Here is a 24,182-nt window from a genome sequence, read left to right as displayed (position 1 = left end):
TGCCCCGTGACGGGAACACTATTCTGAATGGTAGAGAATTGAACCCGCCCAGATCAACAAATTATAAGCCTATGCCTGCATTACCGCCCCGCCGTCGCCTTTGGGGGTGTAGGATGACTGCCACGGTCATACAAGGCTATGACGGCGTGTTTTACCATGGCCATATAGCGTCCACTTGCAAACATGTCCAACACGATCCATATGACAGCTTCGATTACCAAGAAACCCACGATAGGCGTTGCGAGTTTTTCCGGCCAAGGCAGGAGTTCCACTCTTGCACTCATGAACGCTGCTACAAGAGTAAATGGAAGCGAGTGCTTGGAGCTGTTAGCATGTAAGCCATCGGTGGAAAGCGAGACACATACGAATGTCACCCAGGTCAGGATCTTGACATCTTTTGCCGTTTCTGACTGAAGAATCGCCATCTGGTTGCTTTCGAATGGGAGATGGTGAGCGAGCTTTTTGCAAAGTTAGCCGACGTTTGCCCAATGATAAAATATCAAAGCCGAATTCTTCGCGAGCATGGTATTGTCGATGTGTCCCTTACCTCATTCGTGGTATCCATCAGCTCACCAATGGCTATATTCAGCTTTCGTAGCATAGTAGACATAAGCTTGAAGTTTTTCTCAATGGCGTTCAGTCGACGCTTGTTTCTTTCTTTCATGTCCCAGTGCTGCCCTGGCTTGTGGAAATAACCGAGGTCACCTCCAGGGGCGGAGAAGGATGCCCAAGCGCTGGTACAATCATCAAGGCTCCGCCTCAACGTCGCGAGCAGTTGTGTGGCGAGACTGATCCAGCGGGCATAATTCTGTCGTCTGACACGTCCCTCCTTCCCATGGTCATAGAGGCCCTTTACGTAGAAAGATCTCTGGGGCACATGGTTAGCCATCTTAAGTCGGCCTTGGGATACAGAGCCACCTACTGTATTGTAAATCATTGACAAAATTTGGGTTACCGTGTTACACCATTCCTTCCTAGCTTGGGTACTGAGCGCCTCGAGTACCCTCAGGAACGATTCTCGCGGGGTGATTTGCGACGAGGCAAGGGACTTTCCTCTGAATGGGTCTGACGTAACGCATGCCTTGTCCAGCGCTTCCTTTTCTGGATCGTAGTCTTCTTCAATTTCACTCTCCTCGTAGTCGTTGTAGTTGTCGAGGAAGATGTACGCAGACCAGACGCGAGTGTCGTGGCCTGTGACAAGACAAGATAGCTTTGCCTGATATATGCGCTCACATGGCAAGGAAGAACCTATGCCAGTTTGGGAGGAGCCTCTCAGGAATCCGATATCCTCAAACCTCCTTAGTCCTCTTTTGTCAGAAAACCTCGCGCCCTTGGAAGCATCTCTGAGTGCGTAAATAGGTAAATGGAACGACATTGCAAAAGTGAGTGGCCCATCTGCCTGGACAAGATGTTAGCGGGCGTGCTGTGTTAACCATGATACTGTGCGGCCTATGTTTGTCTCACAGGTATATCCATATCAAGTGACGCCTTGAATGTGATATGGTCAGATATGAATGATCGAAGTGGCATGGCTTGGATAGGCGACACGGTCGCAGCAAGGGCCCAAACTGCCCATGCGTCTAGATTAATAATGAAACTGCAAACGTGTTAGGAGCTGGCTTCCTGATTCTTCTACTTCTTCCTTGAGGAACTTACACCAATCGTCTTTCAGCGTCTGGGATGTCCTCTGTGGAGGCTTTGCTGCCGTCTCTCGCGAGCCCATTCAGGGCGAGCTGCCGTTTGCGCTTTGAGGTATTAAAATGGATCGCAGTGCTCATGGCATGGGTTTCGATTTTAAACCGCTATATAATATTACGCCACATTAGTTACCGTAATTAGAAAACCCAAATTTTGAAGCAGGTGAACATGGTCTCTGGTCTTACAGGCTTCGAGAGGACATCGTGCAGTTGTGGAGCTGTCAATGGAGAGCGCGGTTCCCTGGATCTTCCGGTCGAGTCAAAGTCGTGTACGATAGCAACAAGTCTCTCCTGTGCCGTTCTTTCGAATGATTCAGTCGAGTTGACGAAGCGACAGAAGCCAACGATCGTATCAGCTTCTTCGTTTGGCATCTGATTAGGGTCCCCTGCATCAGTAAACAAGGTTATGTCATCTGTTTCAGGGTTGATTTCAGACAATGGATCCAGGTAGAATTCGTTTTCTCCCTGGAGGGGTTCCTTGAATCCATCGAACACCGCAAACCATTCGTGGAGATCAGGCTCATCGGAGGTACCCTCGAACATTGGTGGCACGCTGGCCGTATCGCCAAAGCACAGGTAGCCAATGAGTTCCCCTTAGGTAGAGTTAATACTCGCTGGAGAATCCATGACATTAGAAAGGAGTAATTGCGTCTAGGGAAATGATATCTCTGCTACTAGGTCTTATAGCAAGCAATGAACCTCCTGAGTTTACCATACGAGCCTCATCCCGAAGATGGCCCGAGTTAGATCATCCATGACTGTTTTACAAATGCGTGGCATCATTGTATTTGATCTTCGAGTGAAGCTGAAGACGGCTTTAATCAGCCTGGCCATCGATGAATCGCTAAGGAAACGTTGAAATAACCTACGGACCAGTCATATGCCACATGCGATACCGAAGGACCGGACCGGCTTGCATCGTAAGCTGCTGTGGTATCTTGGATCATGTCTTGATTGGACTCCCTCGTTAAATACGGTCCGGTGACAAGATCACTAGACACAACTTCGGGCTTCATCGAGACCCAACCTTCACACATGAAGTATGAAAAAAGAACATGTAGACTTGCTAGGGCCATAATAGAGGGAGTGCGAAGCTCATGAACCGGCGAGAATGGCGTATGGATGTCTTCTAAATTTCGGCACGGAGCCCGAGATGCACGCCAGCGCCCAAGGTGTATTGCGCCCATTGCACTCTCCTATTCAAATGCACCACGAGACAAAGCACCAAGCAATACACCACGATGCCTATCACTACTATACACAGGAAAACATCGCGACCAATAGCGCCTTGCATGCATATTAGCATATGAACATACATCGACGACCCGGGGGCTACATCAGAGGATTGGGATATCATGCTTCATCGCACAACATGAGGGGCACTGCCGATTGAACCCAAAACTATGTCAGTGGACTCAACATGTGCATATGCAGCAGCTTTACTGTAAGTGCCGTCCTACGAGTGGGTGGTCGCGCATGGAGATGGATCATTAGCCATGGAGGGCATACTCGAACTATGAGAAGGGAAATCAGTATCCTACGCTACCATGCTCAGAGCGTCCCGAGCATTCGGGCTCGGCGCGCTTGTGCATATGTGTATGCACGCGATCTATTCGGAGCCAATCGTGTAAGTTGGTGGGTTCGAGACAACCGAAGAGTTCAAGATACTATGGACATGGGCTGGGAAAGTATCTGCTAGAGAACATACAATACCGAACACACCGCCAGGAGAAGCCAAGGCAGAAATAAGTTCCTTTGGTCCGTTGGCACCCAACAAGGTGGCCAAGGCTACCGTTCAGGGAAAGGACGCTGCAAGGATGAACGCAACATTCCGAAATATGCCGATAATGAGGCTCCGAGACCTTCAAACAAACTGGGCAAGTATCCCGATCCCTACGGGATTGTGCGATCAACCAACGCCCAGAGGAAGGACCCTGCAGCGGGGCAGCCCAACAGATACTGCCTATCAATCTGAAAGCAAGCGAGCAATAACGGCACCCAAAGGCGTACAAAGAAGGTTGCATTCGGCAGCAGTTCGACACACGGGAAGCATCTTTGACATGCTGATATAGCAGCTAGTTGGCCAGGGTGAAAAGTCCAACTGCAATCCAGTATCTTTTTGCCTGGTCAGAAGTCAAATCTTGGGCCCTTGACCAAATCAGGGCGATCCACGTACCATGGTCGTACATCACCATATGGTAGCACATCTTAATATTTGGAACAAAGTTGTAATGAAAAAAAGAATGAAAAAGAGAAAGAGAGAGAGAAAGAAGCGGCCAATACAGAAGAAGAGAGAGGGGGAAAAGCTAGTCTGCCCTGCGTCAGGATTGAACCGTTCGAAGGGGCATACGCCCACCCCCCCTTTCCTGTTGCTCACCCGGGCATCACGAGGGGTTCTCATCAAATGCCCGCCAATGCCCGGACGATTACTCGGCAAGTAAAGGCCCCAAGAGTAGGGCTTACTGCACTTGCAGCTCCAGGACTGAAATCCCAATCGGGTACGCTCTCGATTCAAGAAAACCGCCATAGGATCCGTCGTAAAGCTCCACACGCCTGGCGAGGGCTTCACCAAGATATTTTACAGAAGTAAATAGATGGCTCTCATTCTGGACTCAATGCTATCGGCAGTCAAGGGGGGCAGTGCGATTTAGATTCCCTGCAACCGGTGAATATTCTAAGCTAGCCAGACTTCGGCCAGTGGGGTGATAGACACCCCGTCCTGGAACAATATATTGTCGTATGTGCTTCATGTCAGCTGTGACGAATCGTTAGAAGCAAGTTGGTCTTGGGCGGAGCGTGAAAATCTTCGTAGATCTCCGCCCGGAATTGCTGGGCACTCACAAGGCTATCCAGTCAATACTGCGCGAGGTTGGCTATGACGAAGGGTCAGCTATCAGATTTGGGCTGAGATGGAACCTTGAGAAGTGGCATTAAACACCGCTTATGTTGGGCAGAAAGCTGGCTTCGAGCTGTAGCCTCACATGAGGTGAAGCAAGTATGCCACTGCATTTCCAGAGAAAAGGCTGTCACTCATTGGTTGAGTGTGGGATGCAAGTGACGACATATCTGACCCCTATCGCCTTATTCGATTCAGCAGCAGCACATATAGAGATCGAGACAGTGTGCGTAGGCGTTACATAGAGAATAAGGGTATCAGTATCAGGTGAGCGACAGGTAGCCAGCGTTGAATTCCGTTGATAGCGAAAGAAGGAATATCAGGATTCAGGGGCTGCAGCCTCACTTCAGACGGAGACCTGAGGCTAGCCACACAGGGTGTTGCCCAATACGGTAAGTTATATTGACACTCAAGACGAAGGATTAGAACTGTGCAGTCGTTAGTGACTGCTTGACTGTCACCACTTGAGCAATAAGTGATGCAGAAGAGGCATGGTGCTTACATACAGGTAGTCGTAGTGTTGTTGTTGGCTTAAAGATGGTGGGGTTGCGCTTGGTAGAATAGCAACTCCCGCAAGCAAGCACGTCATCTGACTTCAGGCCTGCATGCGCCTAGATTCCTAGAAGCCCCACCAAAATTTCACTGATAAGCATTTGACACGGCCAATTAATAATTCTCCTACATCGGCGCCTAAATTTAGATACGACTACGGTGAAAGCACACACACACCTTTCTCGACACCTGCCGCCCAAGATCCAGCGAACTCCCTTGGCCTTGCCCTCAATCGAATCTGCCTTTGATCTCGCCCAGCAAACCACAGAAAAGAGAATACGATATCCAGTCTACCGGCCAATTGCTTCTTAGACCAACCGCGGCCGACGATAAGTGAGAGCGGGGCAGGCACGATGGCGGACGCAGCTGCCGATGTGGAAGAGAGAGGCGGCTCGCTCGATACGGCCAAGGACCTGTTCGCTGGGGCTACAGGAGGTGTCGCGCAAGTCCTCATAGGTTAGTGATCCATGTTGTGCGTCAATTGGGAGAAAATACGACTTCGACAGCTCGTGTCGCTTGCCATCTGGGGATTGCTCTTGGGCTGGGAGTCCTGTGCGACACCACTCGGAAGCAAGCCCCCCTGCAATCGAAAGGTTTCGCGCAAGACCGCAGGACTCTAGCATCTGAGTTTATGCCAATGCCTTGGTTCTTATTTACGTTGTGACGAAACTTACGAACCCTGGACTAATCCATCATTCCTCAGGCCAACCATTCGATATCGTCAAGGTTCGCTTGCAAACCACCACACAATACAAAAACGCCCTCGACGCTGCGACTTCCATCTACACGCGCGAAGGTCCCCGCGCCTTCTACAAGGGAACGTTGACGCCACTCATTGGCATTGGCGCGTGCGTGTCGATCCAATTTGGTGCCTTTGGCGCCGCGAAGCGATACTTCGAGACCGCCAATGAGGCCGCCGGGAAGAAAGATCTTAGCTACACGCAATACTACGCGGCTGGTGCGTTCGCGGGTCTCGCCAACTCGGCCATCTCGGGACCCATCGAGCATGTGCGTATCCGGCTGCAGACGCAGCCGCACGGCGAGGGCCGCCTGTATTCTGGCCCCCTGGACTGCGTGCGCAAGCTGTCGGCGCACCAGGGCGTGCTGGGCGGCCTGTACCGCGGTGAGGCCGTGACGCTGATGCGCGAGGCCCAGGCCTACGGCATGTGGTTCATGTCCTTCGAGTGGATGATGAACGCGCACGCGGCGCGCAACAACATCGACCGCAAGGAGGTTCCCAGCTACATGGTCGCCTGGTACGGCGGTCTGGCTGGCGAGGCCCTCTGGTTGGGCAGCTACCCCTTTGACGTCATCAAGAGCAAGATGCAGACGGACGGCTTCGGCAAGGACCAGAAGTACAAGACGATGCGCGACTGCTTCGCGCAGACGTGGAGGGCTGAGGGCATGCGCGGGTTCTGGAAGGGACTTGCCCGACCCTGCTGAGGGCCATGCCTGTGAGTGCAGGTACATTCGCTGTGGTGGAGATGACCATGCGCGCCATTAGCTAGAAATAGCTGAGTGGTATGTGTTTACGCCTCATGTTCCTATGATAGACGGGGTTCGGGCTATAGCAGCATCGAAGAATTGTTGGCCATGCCATCTGAGTCTTCCGTTCTCAACAAGCGAACTGGAGTTGGAATCGTTTCATTTCATGGCATTCATAGATATGGCGTTAATTTGGTATCAACACCCTGGCGAAATCTAGAAATATGTACAAAAACTCCGGCGTGGGGGCCCAAACAATGAACCCCCGTTCAATATTTGAGCACTTGCAGAATTCCTGTGACTGATTGGATCAGACCGAACACGATGGCCAGGAACACACCAATCACCAGAAGCAAGAATCCCACCACCGCTCCATGTTCCGTCGGTCGTACCACCACTGCCTGAAGGTAGACGGCCCCGCCTTGTCGAAGCTCTCGGCGGCGAGCGACGATCGGTATTGCCAGTGGGCGTACTTTTCCTTGTCCCGGATGGCCGACTCCCGGTACGAAACGTTGGCGTCGCAGCCCGATTGGTTCTAAGGGATAAGGAAGTTGATGGTGGCGAGTACTCGTCAAAGCATGCGGGTGGAAGCAGGTTGCTGCTTGCAATGTTATCCTCCTACAATGGCAAAAGCAGAATGACGGGAAATTAATCAAGTTCAATAGCAATAAAGTATTTTCATGATGCGATTTTAGTACGTCATCGAAAGTACTCGTCTCTATCCTTATACGCTGTCTTCTACAGGGAGCCTTCTGAACCTCCAGACTACGTACGAGATGAACAGTTAATCTGGGCAAACGGAAGGACATGAAGATACACCCAAAGATGGAAAAGGGAGAGTGAATCACCATCATTCTACTCGGGCGGCGTTCTTGATGATATCCGCTGCCCTCTCCGCAACGGCGTACACCATCGACTGCGTGTTGCCCAGCGTCTGCAGCGGAAAGACGCTCGCGTCCACGACGCGGACGTTACTGGTCCCGTAGACGCGCAGCTCGCGGTCCACCACGCCGCCCCGCTCCCGGGGCAGCATGGCGCAGCTCCCGGTGACGTGGTAGATGGAGAACTGGCGCCTCCGGACGATCTCCTTGGCGTTCTCGAGCGTGTCGCCCCTCAGGCCGGGCGGCAGCCGGACCCCGCCGTCGTCGGTCCCCTTGAGCGAGGACCGGAGCGGCTCGGTCGCGGCGATGCGCTCGACGAACTGCACGTGCCGCGCCAGGATCTCGAGGTCGAGCGGGTGGCTCATGTACCGGGGGTCAAACCGGGGCTGGACCCGCACGTCGGGCGAGACGATGTGGACCGAGCCGCGCGAGGCCGGGTGGTTGAGGCACGTCAGGATGGTCGCGAAGTTCTGGGGCTCGCTCGGGACCACGATCGTGGCCATGCTGTCGGGGTGCGGGGGCACCGTGATCTGCCCCGGAAGAGCAGGTACTGGGCCGTCGGCTCGTCCTGCGGCTCGATGAAGGAGCGGAGGACCCGGTACTCCTCTTTCGCATTTTCTTCTTCCTCGGACGTCTTCGTTCCGAGTTGCGCATCCAGCAGCGCCTTCTTCTCGGCGGCGGACATGAGGACCCCCTTCGCATCGACCAGGGGCATGTAAGCCGTGGCGATGTTGCTTTGGCCCATGGGACCGCCGCCGTTGGTCGTGCGGTAGAGCTCCGCGAGCGCGTCCTGCACCGCCGGATCCCGAAGTACATCGCCCGACGGGGTGCCATCGCTGACCTCGAAGCTCTGGGGGACGAGGGCGTGGTCCTGCAGACGCTCACCCACGCCCGCGTTGTCGACGAGGACTTCGATGCCGTGGCTTTCCAGTACGCCTCGCCCGCCAATGCCCGAGAGCTCCAGGAGCTGGGGAGACTGCAGAGCGCCGGCGCCTAGAATGACCTCGGACTTGACCGTGATGGTGGTCTCTTCTTCTTCATCTTCTTCTCTGCTATCCTTGGCTTGCACGACGACGACCCCTTTAGCAAGGACCGAGTCGGCGTTTGCGGCATCCCTCTCAAAAATGATGCGCTTTACCGTGGTGTCCGTCATGACGGTCAGGTTGGACCTCTGGCGAACGTCGGGACCCAGGTATGCCTTAGCCGCGCTGCTCCTCGTATGGTCCTTCGGATCGATACTAGCCGGGCTCTGGAACGCGCCGATAGCCTTGCCAGAGCGCGGATCCGCGGTCAGCCTATGGCCGAGGTTCGCAAACGTCTCCATCCACGCTTTATTGAACGACTCCGAGTAGCCCTCGGAAAAGGAGACCTGGACGTTGCCGGCGCGGCCCCCCGCGCCGTCCCTACTGAAGTCGTAGGGGCTGCCGAGCGCCGCCATCTCCGTGGCCGCCGCCGAGGGCGGGTGGACGGTGCACGCCTTCCGGAGGTACGGCGCCAGGTCGTCGTAGGCCCAGCCCGGGTTGCCGAGCGCCGCCCACGCATCCAGGCTGGCCCGTGAGGGGTGCAGCCACATCATGAAGTTCAGGCTGGAGCTGCCGCCCAGGCCGCGGCCTCGCGCTTGGTTGATGGAGCGGCCATGGAGGGCTTCCTGGCAAATAGGAACCTCCTTCATTAGTTCTTTCTACTTTCATCGTAACTAGCAGGGAAACCGCGCGATGAAACTACTGACCTGAGGGACAGACCGGAAGTTCCAGTCGTATTTCGGGTTGCCATACTGCTGAACGACGGCTCCCGGCGTAGACACGAGCGGGTCGCTGCCGTGATCGGTTCCGGCTTCGATCACGAGGACCCGAACGGCCTCGTCCTCCGACAGGCGAGAGGCTACGGTGAGCCCGGCGGTACCACCTCCTACTACGATGTAGTCGAACATCGGCGTCGATGTCGCCATGTTGACCAACTGAGCTGACTGGTATAGTCAGGCTGCCTGTCCCCTGAGCAGTACAAGAGAGATATTTCTCGATGAAGAAGTAGGCACACTGAAGTGCCAAGGAGAGTTGGGGAGGAAGGGGGACTGGTGCACCCGGGTTTTAATAGTAAATCAATGCCCACGATTCTCTGATCATGTCCAGTAAGAGGGTGGTCATCTTGCGGGCATCTTGCGGGCGCTTACTAACCCCTTGTGTCGGCTTACGCCCCGTATCCTTTATCTGAGGGGATTGGTTCGGCAGATCCTCCGGGTATGGCTTGGCTCACGTTCACCCCGTCCCATGCCATATTGAGACGTCGATTCTGGCCGAAACAAGCAAGCGTCCGCGCTGCACGGCTGCCTGGCCACCTCAAGGTTAAACATATGTTTGCAGGTTTTCCGCGACGATGGAAAACCATAACTAGCCCTCATCTATCTCGACAACAGCCACCAACCATGTCTGGGGTATATCGATCATCATTATCGTCATCATGGCTCGTCCGCCTGGTTCTGCCACTCCTGTCATTATCCCCCTTTGTTCTGCACCCCACCGGCGTAGCGGCTCAATCGTCGTCCGTGACAGTCTGGAAACCCCAATATAGCTCATAAGATTGGACTAGGCTCTGGGGGAGTGTGGTTGCTACCGTAGGTTTCATCTCCTTATTCCCAACTATCTCTTGAACTCTCTCACTCTCGGTCTTCCTCGTGATCAATTGGTCGCGAAAGCGGGCCGGTAAGCAGATAGCAAGCGAAAACGTGGTCAGACAATTCCGTTTTAGTCATTGTAAGCAGAGCAGCGAGGTGTCCCACAATGGCTGACAATGAATAATCCACTCCCAGTCCGGAGACGAAACGACCTACACCCTCTTCTGTGCGCCCAAGCAGCAGCTGCAGCAGCACCCCATCATGACGGCTACGACGGCGACGGCGACGACGGCTACGCTCTCCGTGGAGGACTGCGTAATCATCGGCCACCCGTCCTTGACCTTCGCCCTGGGACCCAGCACGCTCAAGCAAGGAGGTACGCTGACGGGGACCTTGTAAGTCCACAAGCCTCGCACACCAAAGCATATAGATAGACTCGGCTCGTTACGTATTGAATTTCCGTGACTGACATTCAGACAAGCTTGTACACCCAAACCTGCGTGATCAATTCCACCACGGCCGCAATTTGCTCCTACTCCAGCTCCATCGCCGCCGATTGTAAGGACCCTCCCCTCCGGTCTCCCCTATTCTATTTTTTCCTCTTTGCCCGAGAGCCGACCAAATGGTTGCCGATCCAACTTCCCTACATACTAACTAACCGTTTCCCCTTTTTGAAAATACCCCACCCGTGGGACGGTCCGGCCCCATGTCCAAGACTGGAACGGTCACCTTCGCCGGAGACCGGATGCAATGGGGCGTCTTGACGCTAGGTGAACCACCTTTGACGTCCGTCTTTACAAGTGGACCTAGAACCATCACCAGCCACCTGGTTCCCCGATACGGCCAGCACTGCTGCTCCCACCGCCGCAACTGCTGTACCTCCCCTCTCTACTCCGACCCCGACTGGATCTGGAGGAGGAGTTTCCACTACGACGTCGTCTCAAGGCACGAACGGGGCAGCTGTGGCGGCTCCTACAATTATAGAATGCAGGGCTGTAATGGGTCTCGTGGCTGTCATGCTTGCCCTGTAGTCAATGAGCTTTACTGTGTCACGATATAGTAAAGTCAAAGGTTCAGTCATGAGGATGATCGATTAAGCCACCTTGCTTCGGAAAAAATACAGTATATAATATTCACAAGAATAAGAAGTGCCTTTTTCCATGCGTTCGCCCCTAGGCCAGAGGTGTCAAAGCTCTCCCAACGAGCTCTGCATATTCAAGGGCCAACGCCACAATAAGGCCGCCCTATTCCAAATCATTCGCACGTATCATCGTTTCATCCCTCATGCTGGAAAAAGTCGAAAATCAAGGAAAGCTTGTTTATCCCCAAACGCCCTTCTCTCCCTCGAAGGCCTCGTAAATCTTACACGTGGTGGGTAAAGTCGAGCCCGCTTAATCACCAGTGGCCGACGTCCTAATCGGCAGGTGAGTAGCGAGCGCCCATACCCCAGAACTGCTCGGCAAAGAATGTGCCAGCAGCTGGCTTCTTCCACATATCGTTGAAAGCCGTGAACAAGATGCAGTCAGCTGGGTTGGAGGTGAAAGAGCTCTTGATGGAAGCGATGGCTGTGGCCTGTGTGTCCATGCCAGGAACCGCGGCACCATTGGCATTGCCCTTCCAAGGCCATCCAGTCTCCGTCACAACGATGCGCTTCTTAGGGTCGCTCAGTTTCTGCCGGATTTGTCCAACAGTGGATGTAATGAAGTTGCCAGCTTTGGCAGAAGGCGTGTTCGGGTCGAAGAAAGGATGAACATTGACGGCGCAGTAGTCGGATGCATCGCACAGCGCCGGGTGGGCAATGACGGCGACGAATGTGTCAACGGTGACAACAGGGCCCTTGTAGCCCTTAGCACGCAGGGCAGACCGTGTCTGTTCGATAGCACCAAGCATTTGGCCTACCTGAGCGGCGCCATTGTTGACCAGCTCGTTCCCGACACTGACAGTATCAACGATGCTCCAGTCATTCTTAACACCGACAGCCATGGTTGACACAGCCTGAGAGATGCTGCTGATATCAAAGATACCGAGCATAAGTTTGTTGCCGTACTTCTTTGCTGCGGCATAGGCAGAAGCAACCTGGTCGCAGTCAACACCGTAGAGGCGAATAACCCCATGGTCCTTAGCGAACAGGGCAAAGTCGGCATCAACCTCGGCGGCAGACTTGCAACCGCCAGCTCCCTTGTAGGGTGAATAGGTGATACCGTGGCGAGTACTGTCCTCATTGGTAGGTGGCACGGCAGAGCTCGAACTCTAGGCGGAGCCGCAACAGAACTCGTTGCACCCGGCTGAGGAGCAGGCTGGACCGAACTCAAAGGCTTTGGGGCCGGCGGAGGCACAGGGGCCGATGAAGCTGCCGGGGCAGGTGCAGGCGGCTGTGGTTGAGGAACCTGAGGAGCAGGAGGCGCGGGCGAGGGAGAAGCCGGGGCGACTACCACCGTCTCAGTGGCGGTGCGAACGGGATTACCGAACTGATCGACGTAGACGACAATCTCAGGGATCTCGGTAGGTTTGGAAAACTTGGTATCCGTGACGGTAACCTTTTCGCGTTTGGGGATGAAGGCTCGGCGGTGATGGACCTCGTGCGGGTGGCCATGACGTCCTACACATATTGATGTTAGACTACACCCGCCCACCCACAAGTTCTCGGCGGCGGGACACCAGATATCTTGCGACATTGAGGGGATGGGAACTTACTCGACTGCGCAACCGAAAGCTGCAACAGGGATAAAGCGGCGACGAGAACTTGGACCTTCATGATGTAAGAGATACTGGTTGGAATCTTTCAATAAACGAGTGTTTGCTTCTTGGGCTATTCTCTCTTTGCTCCTTCTAGTCCTCGGACGCGAACAAGGATACTTGGCCGGGGCTCTTCAAGTAGGAAACGAGTGACTGTGGTTGATTGGCTTTGGTGGCAACCAGCAATTAGCGAGCGTCAAGAAAGGCCAAGAGGGACAGTCAGAACAATAGGATAGCGACTGTGATAAAAGGAGCGACAACAAAACGAAGGAGAAGTTCATGAAAGCGAGTGGCAAAACCAGAAAGGGTCGCGAGGCCAAAGACGTCAAACGAGGTCCATCAGTCGAGGGAACGAGGGCACAAAGAGAGGTAGAGAGGCAACAAAGGTTGATGAAGGGGGATTGGTGAGGATGGGTATTATCACATCCCAGGAGACGAAGAGCCAGACCAATGGAACGGGACGTCTCTCTGGGCGTGCCTGTGCCTGTGGCAGTTGCCGCAATAGCAGCATCAACAACAGCAACAGCAAGAATGCAATTTCCCATTTGCGGGAATCTCAAAAGTGCCGTGGTGCAAGGAAGAATGGTGGCTTTTAAGGGAGGAGCAGGAAATTGGGAGCGTGAGACAACAGTGAAGATGGTACGATTCAGGAGAAAGCCCTTTCCCTGAAAATAGAAACTGCACACATAACTTACCTGGCAGAAGGATATGGTTCCCTGGATGAAGACGGTGGTGATCCAATTGTTTCGTACGAATTTAGGAAGTTACCCAAGAGGCTGAACGCGTGGAAACGAAATGTGGCGACGAGGTTCTTGTCTGTCGTTGTGAACAATTGCAGTCTTGCTAGGCTGCTGGGATTGTCAACAAGGCGCGTGGGAAGTCATTGATTAGAATGGCTCGTCATAAGATCAGATGGATATGTGCTGGGAATGGGTGGATCGGGCTGCCTCTGAAGTGTAGGTATTCCAATCGAGGCAGCTGCGGCCCAGATGATGGATGAATGGATGTACTTGCCACTTTGGATTGGATCCAAGTCTTCCAAGATACCCTCGCTGCCACCTCACGAGTACACTAATTGATGGTGTCTGAAAGAATGGACAGCAAGCCGTGAACATGTGTACCTGTACCCATCATCGAGACCAGTACGAGTCTGCCTACCCTCAATACCTCCAACAAACATCACTGATGAACCCAAATCCGGAAGGCAAGTACTCTAGAATTAGTTATTATATATGGACTCTATGCGCATCCCATGGACCTAGTCTATCATAACCATGCCACACATCGCTCTACGCGCTGCGGCAGTAATAGTAGTAGTAGTGTACAAAGTAGCAGCACATCATAGTTGTGGCTACCTACTCCCTGGGTCTTTCTTCATTCATTAGAACATCATAAAAATAAACAACACGTCTTCATTGCTCATTGCTCATGGGTTGACCGAAGACTGCCTGTTCGTCTTGCGGGTCATCACCTTGGTGATAGCGTGTCGAATCGTGACACCGGCCTTCTCGATCTCCTTCTTCGAGAGGCCAGATGTCACGCAGACCTTTATGGCCGGCTGGATGTACCACGTTCCATCATTGGGGGCGCCTGAGCTCTGCCTTGCTGGCAGGCTTTTCAACTTCGTAACCATGACACCGTTGTTCAATGTCTGTAGAAAAGGTCAGTTTCATGTTCAACTCAAGTGGCAAAAATATCAAGGGATATCGTTTCCGACTTACCTCTTCTACACAGTCCTGGAGAATGCGCTCTTGGTCCTCGGGGGTCAGTCCTCGCGCCTGCACCACCTCGGGCTTGAGCACAATGATCATGATGGGGTTCTCGGGCACGCTGGTACAGATGACCCAGTCGCTGCGGGGGTCCAGTTGCGCACGCATGGCCTTGATGTTCTCGCGGAGCTGGGTCAGCAGCTCGGGGTTGGACTGGAGCATGTTCAGAGTCTCGCTGGCAGTGACGGCCAACATGGCGGGGAGAGCGGCAGAGAAAGTGTACGAGGCGGCATTGATACGCTGGTGTTCGACTACGTCTTTATTGGCGCAGCAGAAACCACCACCGGCGCAGAGGGGGCCAGCCAGCGATCCAGTAATCATGTCGATTTGCGAAGCATCCACGTTTTGAGCCTCGGTGAGGCCTCGGCCAGTGCGGCCCAAAAACACCAAAAGACCAGGTTTCATCCAGGCAGATACGGAACTTGTACTTGGACTTGAGTTCGACCTATGACACATCATTGTTAGCATATAAGTTTCGTCCTATACACCGAACAAAGGGCTTCTTACCAGCTTGGGGAGGTTCACAGAGTCGCCGGTCAGCTCATACAGGCCCTCGACAACAACGAATCTTCGGGTCAGCTTCTTCTTAGCCTGCTGTTGGACGACCTTCTGCATCTGTCTCTCGAGATCCTCCATGTCGTTGTGATTGTACCAGACGATGTTGCTTCTAGAGGCCTCAAGGCCCTTGCGAATTGAGAAATTGACCATCTTGTCGGCGATAATGATGTCGCCGCGCTTGCAAAAGGCCGGGATGACACTGGAAACGGTGGAGAAGGCCTGCGCGTAGACGATGCAGCTCTGGGTGCCCAGGTACGTAGCAATGTCGGATTCGGTCTTCATGTGCACGTCTTGGGTACCGTAGAACTGGTGGGGGGCCACAGGGGCCGACACCATACGTCTGCAGGGTCTGGATGGCCTTCTCCTTGACTTGTTCGTTCGCGTTGAAGTTGTAGAAGTTGTACGAGGCGAGGTTGGTGACCGTCTTGCCGTTGGAAAGCTTTGTTTTCGGGCCCGTGGGTCTATCGTGTAGAGGCTAAGTCAGCGCATGTTGTTTCCTTGGAAGAACAGCAAAAGGGGCTTCTTCTCTTTCTTGGCTACGTACCCAACAATGATTGGCAAGTTGTCGGCCTCTTGCTTCTCCATGGGCGTTTGGGCGGGCACGAGGGGCTCCGGCTCCCAGTCCTTAACCAGTTCGTCGATCTCATCCTCGCGAAGCTTGACATAGTTGGGGCCGTGGGTGGCATACGAAGGCGAAAGCAGATAGCGGATGAAGAATATGACGAGAACCAACTCGATGGCAGATCGGACGGGGTCATTCTGGTAGCTGGACTGGATGTATCGGATCAAGATCTCGCTGCCCGGAATCTTTTGGAAGGCATGCGAAAAGTCGTTAAGCGACGCCATGAGGCGGGTTTGCGCTTCGTGCAGGTCCATGGCTGGGCTGTACGAAGGGTGAGGTAAGAGAAGGGGCGGCGATCAGTCGTGTCTATCGGGCCATGCAGATCGGTTGGTCGGTCAATCGGTCTCGATGGATGTGGTTCATGCGAAATGCATTGGTCAAATCGAAGATGTATGTAAGGTAGGAAGAGGGAAAGCAACCTTCTACACACTCCTTGATTATGTGATGAGTGCCTAATAATGCACGAAGTCGACTGGAAATTACTCTGGTTGTTGAAACCGGCCACTAATCAACAAATCCTTGTCCAGGGTCTCCGTCCTCTCGACCCTTCCCAGAAAATCAATGCGACCGGACGCGATCGGATTGCCAGAAAGCTGGGTGTTCTGCACTGCAGACAGGGGTTAGTAGCGCTAAATACGCTAACAGAATGGATGCTAGCCCACTAAAATCAGCTGTCATCAACTGCCTTGACAAGAAAGCATCGTGGCCTCCTCCAATTCATCCATTCCGTTCATCATTCCTCTATTTTCTGATTAATTATCTCCTCCTGCTCGACACCGCCATCCTGTGAGGTAGCTACACACTACATAGGCAATAATGATGTAGCTCGTACCCTGGACATGAGCACTGAGGAAATCGTATTGGAACAATTATGTCGCTCTGTAGAGCACCATCGATCAATGTTTACCTTGTGTTGCTGCCGTGCTACGGCCGGCGGCAATCGAAGGTAGACAAAGAGAACGAGTGAAGTGATAATGTATTGAAATGCATCCAGCCTGATTGAATCCTCAGTATATTTGTTTGGCATCAAATAGGCATTGCCAAACGAAACGACCAACACCGCCACCCCCATCCATCTTCACCAGACTGCCCATGCCATCTACTCAACTAAACGTCGTGGAGGGGGTGTGCCCATCTCGCACAGCATATCCTGCAACATCTGCTCCTCGCCGGGCTCCAAAGGACTCTCAGACAGCATATCGTACCACCTCTGCTTCGGATACTCGCCAGCCTCCAAAGCACTCAAGCACAGCGTATCGTACCACACTTGATTTGTGCCGAGCTCCAGAGGGCGACCATGATCGAGCGGATCGAACTTGACCCGGACCTCGAAGTGGACCACGTCCCGGCACGCCTTCATCCCGAGGGTGAAGAGCGTGGCGGTCGGGAGGCCGACCCCTGTGCCGACCGCGACCTCGCAGCCGAAACTCCGCGGCAGCTCCTCGTGCCAGCGACTGAAGGCGAGCCTCGGCCGCACGCCTGCGTCCCACTGCCGGTGGAACACCGCGAGGCCGGCCTCGCTGTAGAACATCTCGAAGTGCTTGGCCACGGCGCGCTTGAGGGTGTCAACGTGCCCAGTCGTGCCCGGTTTTTGCAGCGCGTCGGAGAGATTCCTGTATGCCTGGTTCACACGATTTTCTGACAGAGGCGGTCTCCTCCATGTACCGTAGTCCACGCGGCCAGTGATGGAAGCCGCGGGACTCGAAGTTCGACGCGGGAAGCTTCGTGAGACGCAGCGTGACATCGGTGGGCGCGTCGATGGCCGCGACTAGGGAGGTAAGGGCATTGAGGCCTGTGACAGGCCGATTAAAATAAAAATTGAAGCGGAGATCCTTCTTTCGCTGCGTCCCTGACAGACTTCTATCAAACATCTTTTGCAGTGCGGCGCTGCCAATACTCTCCAAGATCCGCAGGCAGCGCGGCGATGCTTGTACCAACTTCAAGAGGTCGTGGGGGGCCAGGTGCTCAAACAGCACCAGGATGAGCTCTAGTGGAAGTTTTGGGAAATCCGAAAGCAGGTGACCGAAATCTATAAAAAAGTGACTGGTCCGCTCGGAGGGCGAAATAGGAGGACGAATAACAGGGAGTGGGGTTGTCTCTGCTGGTAGTTCCTGGTGCCAGAAAGGCCGGCGGGAAGGCCGATGGTTGTCGATAAGGCGTGTTACATGCATGATGGAATGAGGTGATATGCTTTAAGAAGATGTCAATTCCATTTGTCCAAGGTATCTGGTCAAGATTTCTACAGCAGGTTGAGCCAGGAGTGAGGGTTACAGAGAAAGGGGACGAGGAAGCCAAATGTATGAATTGCTGGCCACGACAGTTGCAGAGATAACATACTCCTTGTGAGACGACTAGCTCTATCCAGAACCTTTGAAAACATGAAGCATCAACAGCGAAACTTCGGCTCAATCCAGGTAGGTTTCGTGTTGTCGTTGATTGATTTACACTTCTCGTCTCCAGGAAGTGGACATTCAGAGTTTGGGATTAACACTGGGTTGCCGTGTATTGGACAACGACCGTGTAATGGCTTATAGGGCCATGTTATCATACTAGTAGGGAACATCATTGGGTCGGAATTATCTCATTCGTCTCGGCGAGACCGGGAGTGTTGCTTTCTGGGATTATGTATTCGGATTTCGTAGTCGACTTTAGCCGTTACCTCCGCGCCCCAGCCAAAGTGTTCGAATAACCGGTAGGCGACTCTCGAGGATTATTCCTTCCTATTCCAGATGTTATTCCTCGTTATCCCAGTGTCTCGGGTGGTAGATTCACCGTTTATTCGAGAAGTTACGTCTATTCCTCTTGGGACATCCTGTTTATTCCTAAAAGAGTATTACTGACGCCGAGAGTCGTGAGGCACAGTAGCATATTGAACCTCCTTGTCGGTCAACCGTAAAAAATAAATTCGAATTTGATTTCGCTCAGTGCGATAAACTATGAGACGCTGTTTCTAAAGCCAGTTCATCAATGCGTAGCGCCTATTTAAACAGTGCCCCTTTGGGGCGTATGCTCCAGAAACCCCGGAAAGAACCAATATACATGAGCATCGATGCCTCCAACCCCAAGAGGCATCTCAAGAGCATTGGGGTCCGGCACACATGAAAGACATGAAACAATGTAGACTACGTATCTCAGCAAGGTCTGCGTCTAAGCCCTCTATACCTTTACCAATCTCCCCTAGTTTTCCATGTCCCGACCATTGCCGTTACGCCGTTCTCTAGCACGTTACAATTTGTGAATCCGGGCCCGCACAGTCTATGAAGCCTGGCCTGCGAAGTCCTCATTGCCAGCGTAGTAGCTCAAGTCCTTGCGCCCACTGTATTCCTTCGTGATCGGCTCCAACATACCAGCTGCTGCCGCGAAGAAGCCGAGGTATGTCTTGCTGGGCGAAAGCACGCGGCTCAGGTACTCCGGATGGAACTGTACACCAACGAACCACGGGTGATCGCGGACCTCGATGATCTCCATACGCTCGCCCTTCTCATCCTTACCAACGAAAGAAAGACCGCCATCGGCCTTCTCGATGGAGTCAATCATCGCGGGGTTAACCTCGTATCGGTGTCGGTGGCGTTCCCAGATCTCCGGGAGGTCTCCGTAGAGGGCACGGAAACGAGACCATTCGGTACCCGGCTGGAAGATGGTCTGGCGCTTTCCGAGACGCATGGTGCCACCCAGCTTATCCTTGTCGAGCTCAGGCATGTTGACCACCACCTTGTTCTCACACTGCGGCTGTAGCTCCTCGCTGCCTGCGCCACTCACGCCGCACACGCTGCGGGCGTACTCGATGACAGCCAGCTGCATACCCAGGCAGATTCCAAGATAGGGGACATTCTTGGTACGTGCGTAGTTGATGGCCTTGATCATGCCCTCCGTTCCGCGGTCACCGAAGCCGCCCGGCACCAAGATGCCGTTGGCTGTGCAGACATCATGCCATGCCTTGTGATAGTCGACCAGCTTGGTGCCCTTGGTGTCCTCCTCGAGATTGGAAGCATCCACCCAGATCAGGTTGAGCTTCTTTCTGCAGTGCAACGCGGCGTGCTCGAGTGACTTGCCAACGCTCATGTAGGCATCATGGAGAGTTGTGTATTTGCCGACAAGGGCGATCGAAACGGTTTCGTAGACGTGGTCTTGACTAGTAGCCAGCTCAACCCACTCCTTCCAGATGAGCTTCCCTTGTGATACCAAGGTAGGGTTTCTGGGGATCTACCGACTCTGGCATTAGTATTACTCTTTTTGGAGTAAACAAGATGTCTCAGGAGGAAATAAAGACAACTCCTTGAATAACCACCCCACTGAGACACTGGGATAACGAGGAATATTAACTGGAATAACGAGGAATAACGACTAGAAGAACAGGAATAATAACTAGAAAAACGGCCAATGGCGAATAGAATAACGGCGAATAACGACTAGAATAATCACAAATAACAACTGGAAGAACAGGGAATAACAAGGAATAATGCCTAGAGTGATGGCAAAAAACAAGTGGAATGACGAGGAATAGCAATTGGGATAACGAGGAATAACAGCTGGAACAACGAGGAACAACACGGAATAATGGCTGGAATAGGTAGGAATAAACCAAGAGTTACTTACTGAGTCGAGCTGGAAAAGACGCCCGATAGTGGACAGGAGCTTCTGGTTCTCCAGGAGAAGGGGTACTCGGTAGGTCGTCGAGACATTGTGGACCGCGATAACTTGGTCGACATCAACTTGGCACATATTCGCCACTTTCTGAATGGTACTAGCCTCAAGGGGGATCTCGCAGCGGCAGGCGATCAAATCCGGGTTGAGACCCTCTCGTCGGGAGTCACTGACAGCCCTCTGTGTCGGTTTCGTCTTTTGCTCGCCCTGCGGGCCGGGTGGGATCACAGGGACGTGTGAAACGTGGATCTGAAGGAAGTTTCCCTTTCCAACCCGTCTCTGAAGCTGCGTCATAGCGTGGATGAAAGGGGCATTCTCGATATCTCCCACTGTACCACCAAGCTCGATGACACAGACATCAGGCTTCACCTGGTTCTCATTGACAGGAATCTGAGCAACCCGCTCGATCCAGTCTTGGATCGCGTTTGTGAGATGCGGTACGATTTGGACAGTCTTGCCAAGATAGTCACCCCGCCGCTCGCGCTCGATCACGTGCTGGTAGATTTTACCCGTGGTGATGTTGTGTTCGCGAGTCAGAGTGACACCGAGGTATCTCTCGCTAGAACCCAGATCAAGGTCGACCTCGCCACCGTCGTCCAGTACGTAGACCTCGCCATGTCTGCAAGGTCAGCTAATGCCAGCCGCCGGATTTCAGGCGACTCACTCGATCGGTGACATGGTACCGGCATCGATGTTCATGTACGGGTCGATTTTGATGTAGGTGACATTGAGGCCGGTGGTCTTCAGGAGCAACCCGGTACTGGACGCGATAATACCCTTTCCCACACCGGAGATGACACCTGGTCATGTCAGCTCATCCGCTTCTGCTTGACATGGTGTCGTTGCGACTTCTGACGCTCATCCCGCAAAGTGAAGTCACCCCACCAAGGCGCACAAGCACAAATTGAGGGGCATGACGACGAATGGAATTATGCAAACTTACCACCTGATACCAGAACGTACTTCATCTTGAATGAATGACCGTCGACGCGTTCTGTATATACCTACCCAAGGCCAGGTACTCTTGTACCAAGATCTATGGGAGACGGTTAACGAAGAGAAAAGTTGACGATGAGTCGGCAGAAAAAAGAAACAGTGCAAGTTTCAATGCAGTTGCCCCACCACGAAGCTGCCTGGACGGGAAGCCACGGCTGTTTAGGGTAGGCGGTGTAAGTTCAGCTCCTGCCTGACATCGAAGTTAGCCCCACTTAGCGGCAGGTACGACGTTAGAATGTTTTACTGGAGGGACCAGTAGAAGTAGGTACGTACTATTTACTTCTCAATAACATGACCAAACGACATAATAGAAGAACAAGTCATGGTGACATATTTTCAAGGTGGACGACTAGTTATATATCGATTTAATGTTCGGAGTCACGCAGTTATCTATCTGATAGGCTTTTGCGTGCGCAGATTCCTCAACAAAATAATGACTCAATGTCCATAAGTCAGTTCAGCGGACACCAGGTTCGTTCAACTTTGCTCCTCGTCATCGCACGCTCATCATCATCCACGCTCGTCAACCTTGAACCATCCGTGGATTCAGAGTCCAGACCTGAGCTGAGATACGTGAGTCGAAATCGTTATCCCAATTGTTAATCCTCGTTATTCCGCTTGTTGTTTGCTATTATTCCAGGTATTATTCCTTGTTATTCCCTGTCATTCCAGTTCTTATTTGTTATTATTCATGTTGCTCGCATGGAAAACCAGCAGAGCGAGATACATCAATCTCATGTCGCCAAGATCGGGAGCCGTGCCATCATACGGTGACTGCATTTCTTATTCTTCTTTCATACGGCAACTGCATGTCTGGCATACTGGTGTTGCATATCGTAGAGCAAAGCGCTAGGGCTACCGTTTGCGAAGTCATTTCTACGCAGTGAGGATGATCTAAGCAACGGGCCCCCTTTTTCAAGCGGTGTCCTAATCGGATGAGGCCCAGAAATGTTCGGAATCGGAAGATGGCTCTGATGTGATATCTCCGCCCCGTCCCGTCCCACGCCCACTATCCACCCTTTACACGAAGACAGCATTGTGGATGTACGCGATATGAGGCAATGCTACGAAGTTCAATGAGAGTAATTGTAATGAAATGAGGTGAGACATAAGACGTGTATAGTTCGCAGCCTATACCGCTAAGCATGTGTACGTTACAGTGGCTAGGCAAAGCTAGTCAGATTTGATATTGTTGCCCAAACTATCACTACGATGCAAATCAAGTATTGTTAAGGTCCTGGAGGACTATCACGGCTGATAGACTGACGGTCATTCTCACCAGCATGCATGACTTAGGAGGTTCGCGTGCTCATGTCAGCGCAGGGCACTTAATCTCCATGCAGATCGCCGGCTTGTGTGGTCGGGTCTGCTGCGATAACAGATGGCCGGGTTACAGCTGCTAGGAACAATAAAGGTGCCAGATTTCTCAGCCAACCAAGGCCTTCTGATTATGGCTACCAATCAACTAATCACCATCAGGTGGTCGTGTTAGTCACTTGGTTGACGTCCTTGCATATTCCTGTCACGAGGCCATCAGGAAGGACATATAAATGGTATAAGACCACCCACTTCTACCTACGCAGCAGGCTTTTCAGTTCAACTTATTAATAGATTCATTCATAATACTATCCTTTCTCCTTTATTTTACCCCAGCACAATGTCGGCTCCGAAACGCATGAATGCTGGTCTGCTATCTGTCTTGGACGAGAAGCAGGCTCAAGCATCTACAACGCGATTATCTCCCCACCCGCCTTCCACTCTTCGACCTTTACGCAACAATACCATATCCACGAGAATGATTGGGGAAATACTACACGAGTTGGACGTTACCGAGCGTCTATTGCGGTCCAACGCGGGGGGCTCCTGCTTCGTCTTTCTGGGCGGGCTGCTGGCGAGATTCATCTGCGCCCCGCCCCCTTCCCTCAATGAGGCCGTCGCGGCAACCATGAACACCCTGGCCGTGGGCTTTATGTGCAGCTACGTGTTTGATATCTGAAACCAGGCCACATCTCCCGAGGAGGACGCAGTTAACAAGCCGTAGCGTCCCATCCCCGCCGGCCTGATCACTGTAGACCAGGCCAGGGCCGGCTGGTTCCTCTCGTGGACCCTCGGGCCTTTGGCCGTGCACCACTTCTTCGGGTTTTGGGCGACGGTGCACCTGCTCTCGTTAGAGGCCACGATCGCCTTCTGCTACGTCTGGCCCCGCTGGTTCTCCTGGTTTATGCGGAACCTCTTCGCCTTCCTCCTCTACTTAATCCAGGACCGGCTGCTCACCCAGGCGCTGCTCGGCGCCGCCGTGCCGGGCTAGAACCTCAGCGTCCTCATCGACCTCGGCGTCTCCACATGGTTTATTGGCACGATCCACGTCCAGGAGTTCCACGACCTCGAGGGCGACCGGAAGAGCGACCGGAAGACCTTGCCCATGCTGCTGTCGCCACGCGGGCTGCGGCTTCTGCGGGCGGGCACCTCGGTCTACATCACGGCGTTCGGCGCCACTCTCGCCTTTATTGGGTACCAGAAAATGGGTCAAGACAATATCTTGATTAAACCGATGTCTGTGTTGCAACTCGTAGCATCTCCTGTTCTCGCCTATAGGATTTGGACATCAACGTCTACGGAGATGGATAGGGTCACGTTTTACAATTACTACTACGTCCCGGTGTTCATTATTTTGCTACCGTTGCCTCTAGTCACCAAGTAAACAGTCTTTCGGGTGTATCTGGGCGGGGCGTACA

The 24,182-nt window shown here is 53.1% G+C and overlaps 9 protein-coding genes across 9 annotated transcripts; 4 read left to right on the top strand and 5 right to left on the bottom strand.

Annotated features, from left to right (window-relative positions):
* Positions 1-80: 80 nt before the first annotated feature.
* PG994_003438 (uncharacterized protein) lies at positions 81-2,616 on the bottom strand (the record flags this gene model as incomplete). The annotated part of the gene is made up of 8 exons (XM_066854847.1): positions 81-317; positions 366-458; positions 548-868; positions 923-1,399; positions 1,465-1,597; positions 1,657-1,802; positions 1,884-2,290; positions 2,571-2,616. The coding sequence occupies 8 exons, from the start codon at positions 2,614-2,616 to the stop codon at positions 81-83; spliced, it is 1,860 nt and encodes a 619-aa protein (XP_066719125.1).
* Positions 2,617-5,498: 2,882 nt separating this feature from the next.
* Positions 5,499-6,588, top strand: PG994_003437 (uncharacterized protein; the record flags this gene model as incomplete). Its single annotated transcript, XM_066854846.1, has 2 exons — positions 5,499-5,601; positions 5,849-6,588. The coding sequence occupies 2 exons, from the start codon at positions 5,499-5,501 to the stop codon at positions 6,586-6,588; spliced, it is 843 nt and encodes a 280-aa protein (XP_066719124.1).
* A 385-nt stretch (positions 6,589-6,973) lies between these two features.
* Positions 6,974-9,459, bottom strand: PG994_003436 (aryl-alcohol dehydrogenase; the record flags this gene model as incomplete). Its single annotated transcript, XM_066854845.1, has 4 exons — positions 6,974-7,165; positions 7,490-8,015; positions 8,036-9,159; positions 9,241-9,459. 4 exons carry the CDS (start codon positions 9,457-9,459, stop codon positions 6,974-6,976), a joined length of 2,061 nt encoding a protein of 686 aa, XP_066719123.1.
* An 839-nt stretch (positions 9,460-10,298) lies between these two features.
* On the top strand, positions 10,299-11,153 carry PG994_003435 (uncharacterized protein; the record flags this gene model as incomplete). The annotated part of the gene is made up of 3 exons (XM_066854844.1): positions 10,299-10,498; positions 10,664-10,680; positions 10,945-11,153. The coding sequence occupies 3 exons, from the start codon at positions 10,299-10,301 to the stop codon at positions 11,151-11,153; spliced, it is 426 nt and encodes a 141-aa protein (XP_066719122.1).
* A 382-nt stretch (positions 11,154-11,535) lies between these two features.
* Positions 11,536-12,877, bottom strand: PG994_003434 (family 17 glycoside hydrolase; the record flags this gene model as incomplete). Its single annotated transcript, XM_066854843.1, has 3 exons — positions 11,536-12,372; positions 12,426-12,721; positions 12,817-12,877. 3 exons carry the CDS (start codon positions 12,875-12,877, stop codon positions 11,536-11,538), a joined length of 1,194 nt encoding a protein of 397 aa, XP_066719121.1.
* Positions 12,878-14,284: 1,407 nt separating this feature from the next.
* PG994_003433 (uncharacterized protein) lies at positions 14,285-16,061 on the bottom strand (the record flags this gene model as incomplete). The annotated part of the gene is made up of 5 exons (XM_066854842.1): positions 14,285-14,509; positions 14,580-15,072; positions 15,175-15,475; positions 15,519-15,646; positions 15,730-16,061. 5 exons carry the CDS (start codon positions 16,059-16,061, stop codon positions 14,285-14,287), a joined length of 1,479 nt encoding a protein of 492 aa, XP_066719120.1.
* A 1,043-nt stretch (positions 16,062-17,104) lies between these two features.
* PG994_003432 (uncharacterized protein) lies at positions 17,105-17,579 on the top strand (the record flags this gene model as incomplete). The annotated part of the gene is made up of 2 exons (XM_066854841.1): positions 17,105-17,422; positions 17,478-17,579. The coding sequence occupies 2 exons, from the start codon at positions 17,105-17,107 to the stop codon at positions 17,577-17,579; spliced, it is 420 nt and encodes a 139-aa protein (XP_066719119.1).
* A 1,483-nt stretch (positions 17,580-19,062) lies between these two features.
* Positions 19,063-21,419, bottom strand: PG994_003431 (CTP synthase; the record flags this gene model as incomplete). Its single annotated transcript, XM_066854840.1, has 4 exons — positions 19,063-20,010; positions 20,404-21,070; positions 21,116-21,251; positions 21,395-21,419. 4 exons carry the CDS (start codon positions 21,417-21,419, stop codon positions 19,063-19,065), a joined length of 1,776 nt encoding a protein of 591 aa, XP_066719118.1.
* Positions 21,420-23,104: 1,685 nt separating this feature from the next.
* On the top strand, positions 23,105-24,148 carry PG994_003430 (uncharacterized protein; the record flags this gene model as incomplete). Its single annotated transcript, XM_066854839.1, is given in 3 exon segments — positions 23,105-23,428; positions 23,489-23,743; positions 23,756-24,148. The coding sequence occupies 3 exon segments, from the start codon at positions 23,105-23,107 to the stop codon at positions 24,146-24,148; spliced, it is 972 nt and encodes a 323-aa protein (XP_066719117.1).
* Between the last annotated feature and the right edge of the window lie 34 nt (positions 24,149-24,182).

Source organism: Apiospora phragmitis (genome assembly GCF_038363925.1).
Source record: "Apiospora phragmitis strain CBS 135458 chromosome Unknown utg000004l:1.0-3135199.0:1.0-3139288.0, whole genome shotgun sequence".
NCBI classification, from domain to species: domain Eukaryota; kingdom Fungi; phylum Ascomycota; class Sordariomycetes; order Amphisphaeriales; family Apiosporaceae; genus Apiospora; species Apiospora phragmitis.
Note: the sequence above shows the minus strand (reverse complement) of the source record. Positions and strands in the feature narration are given on the sequence as shown.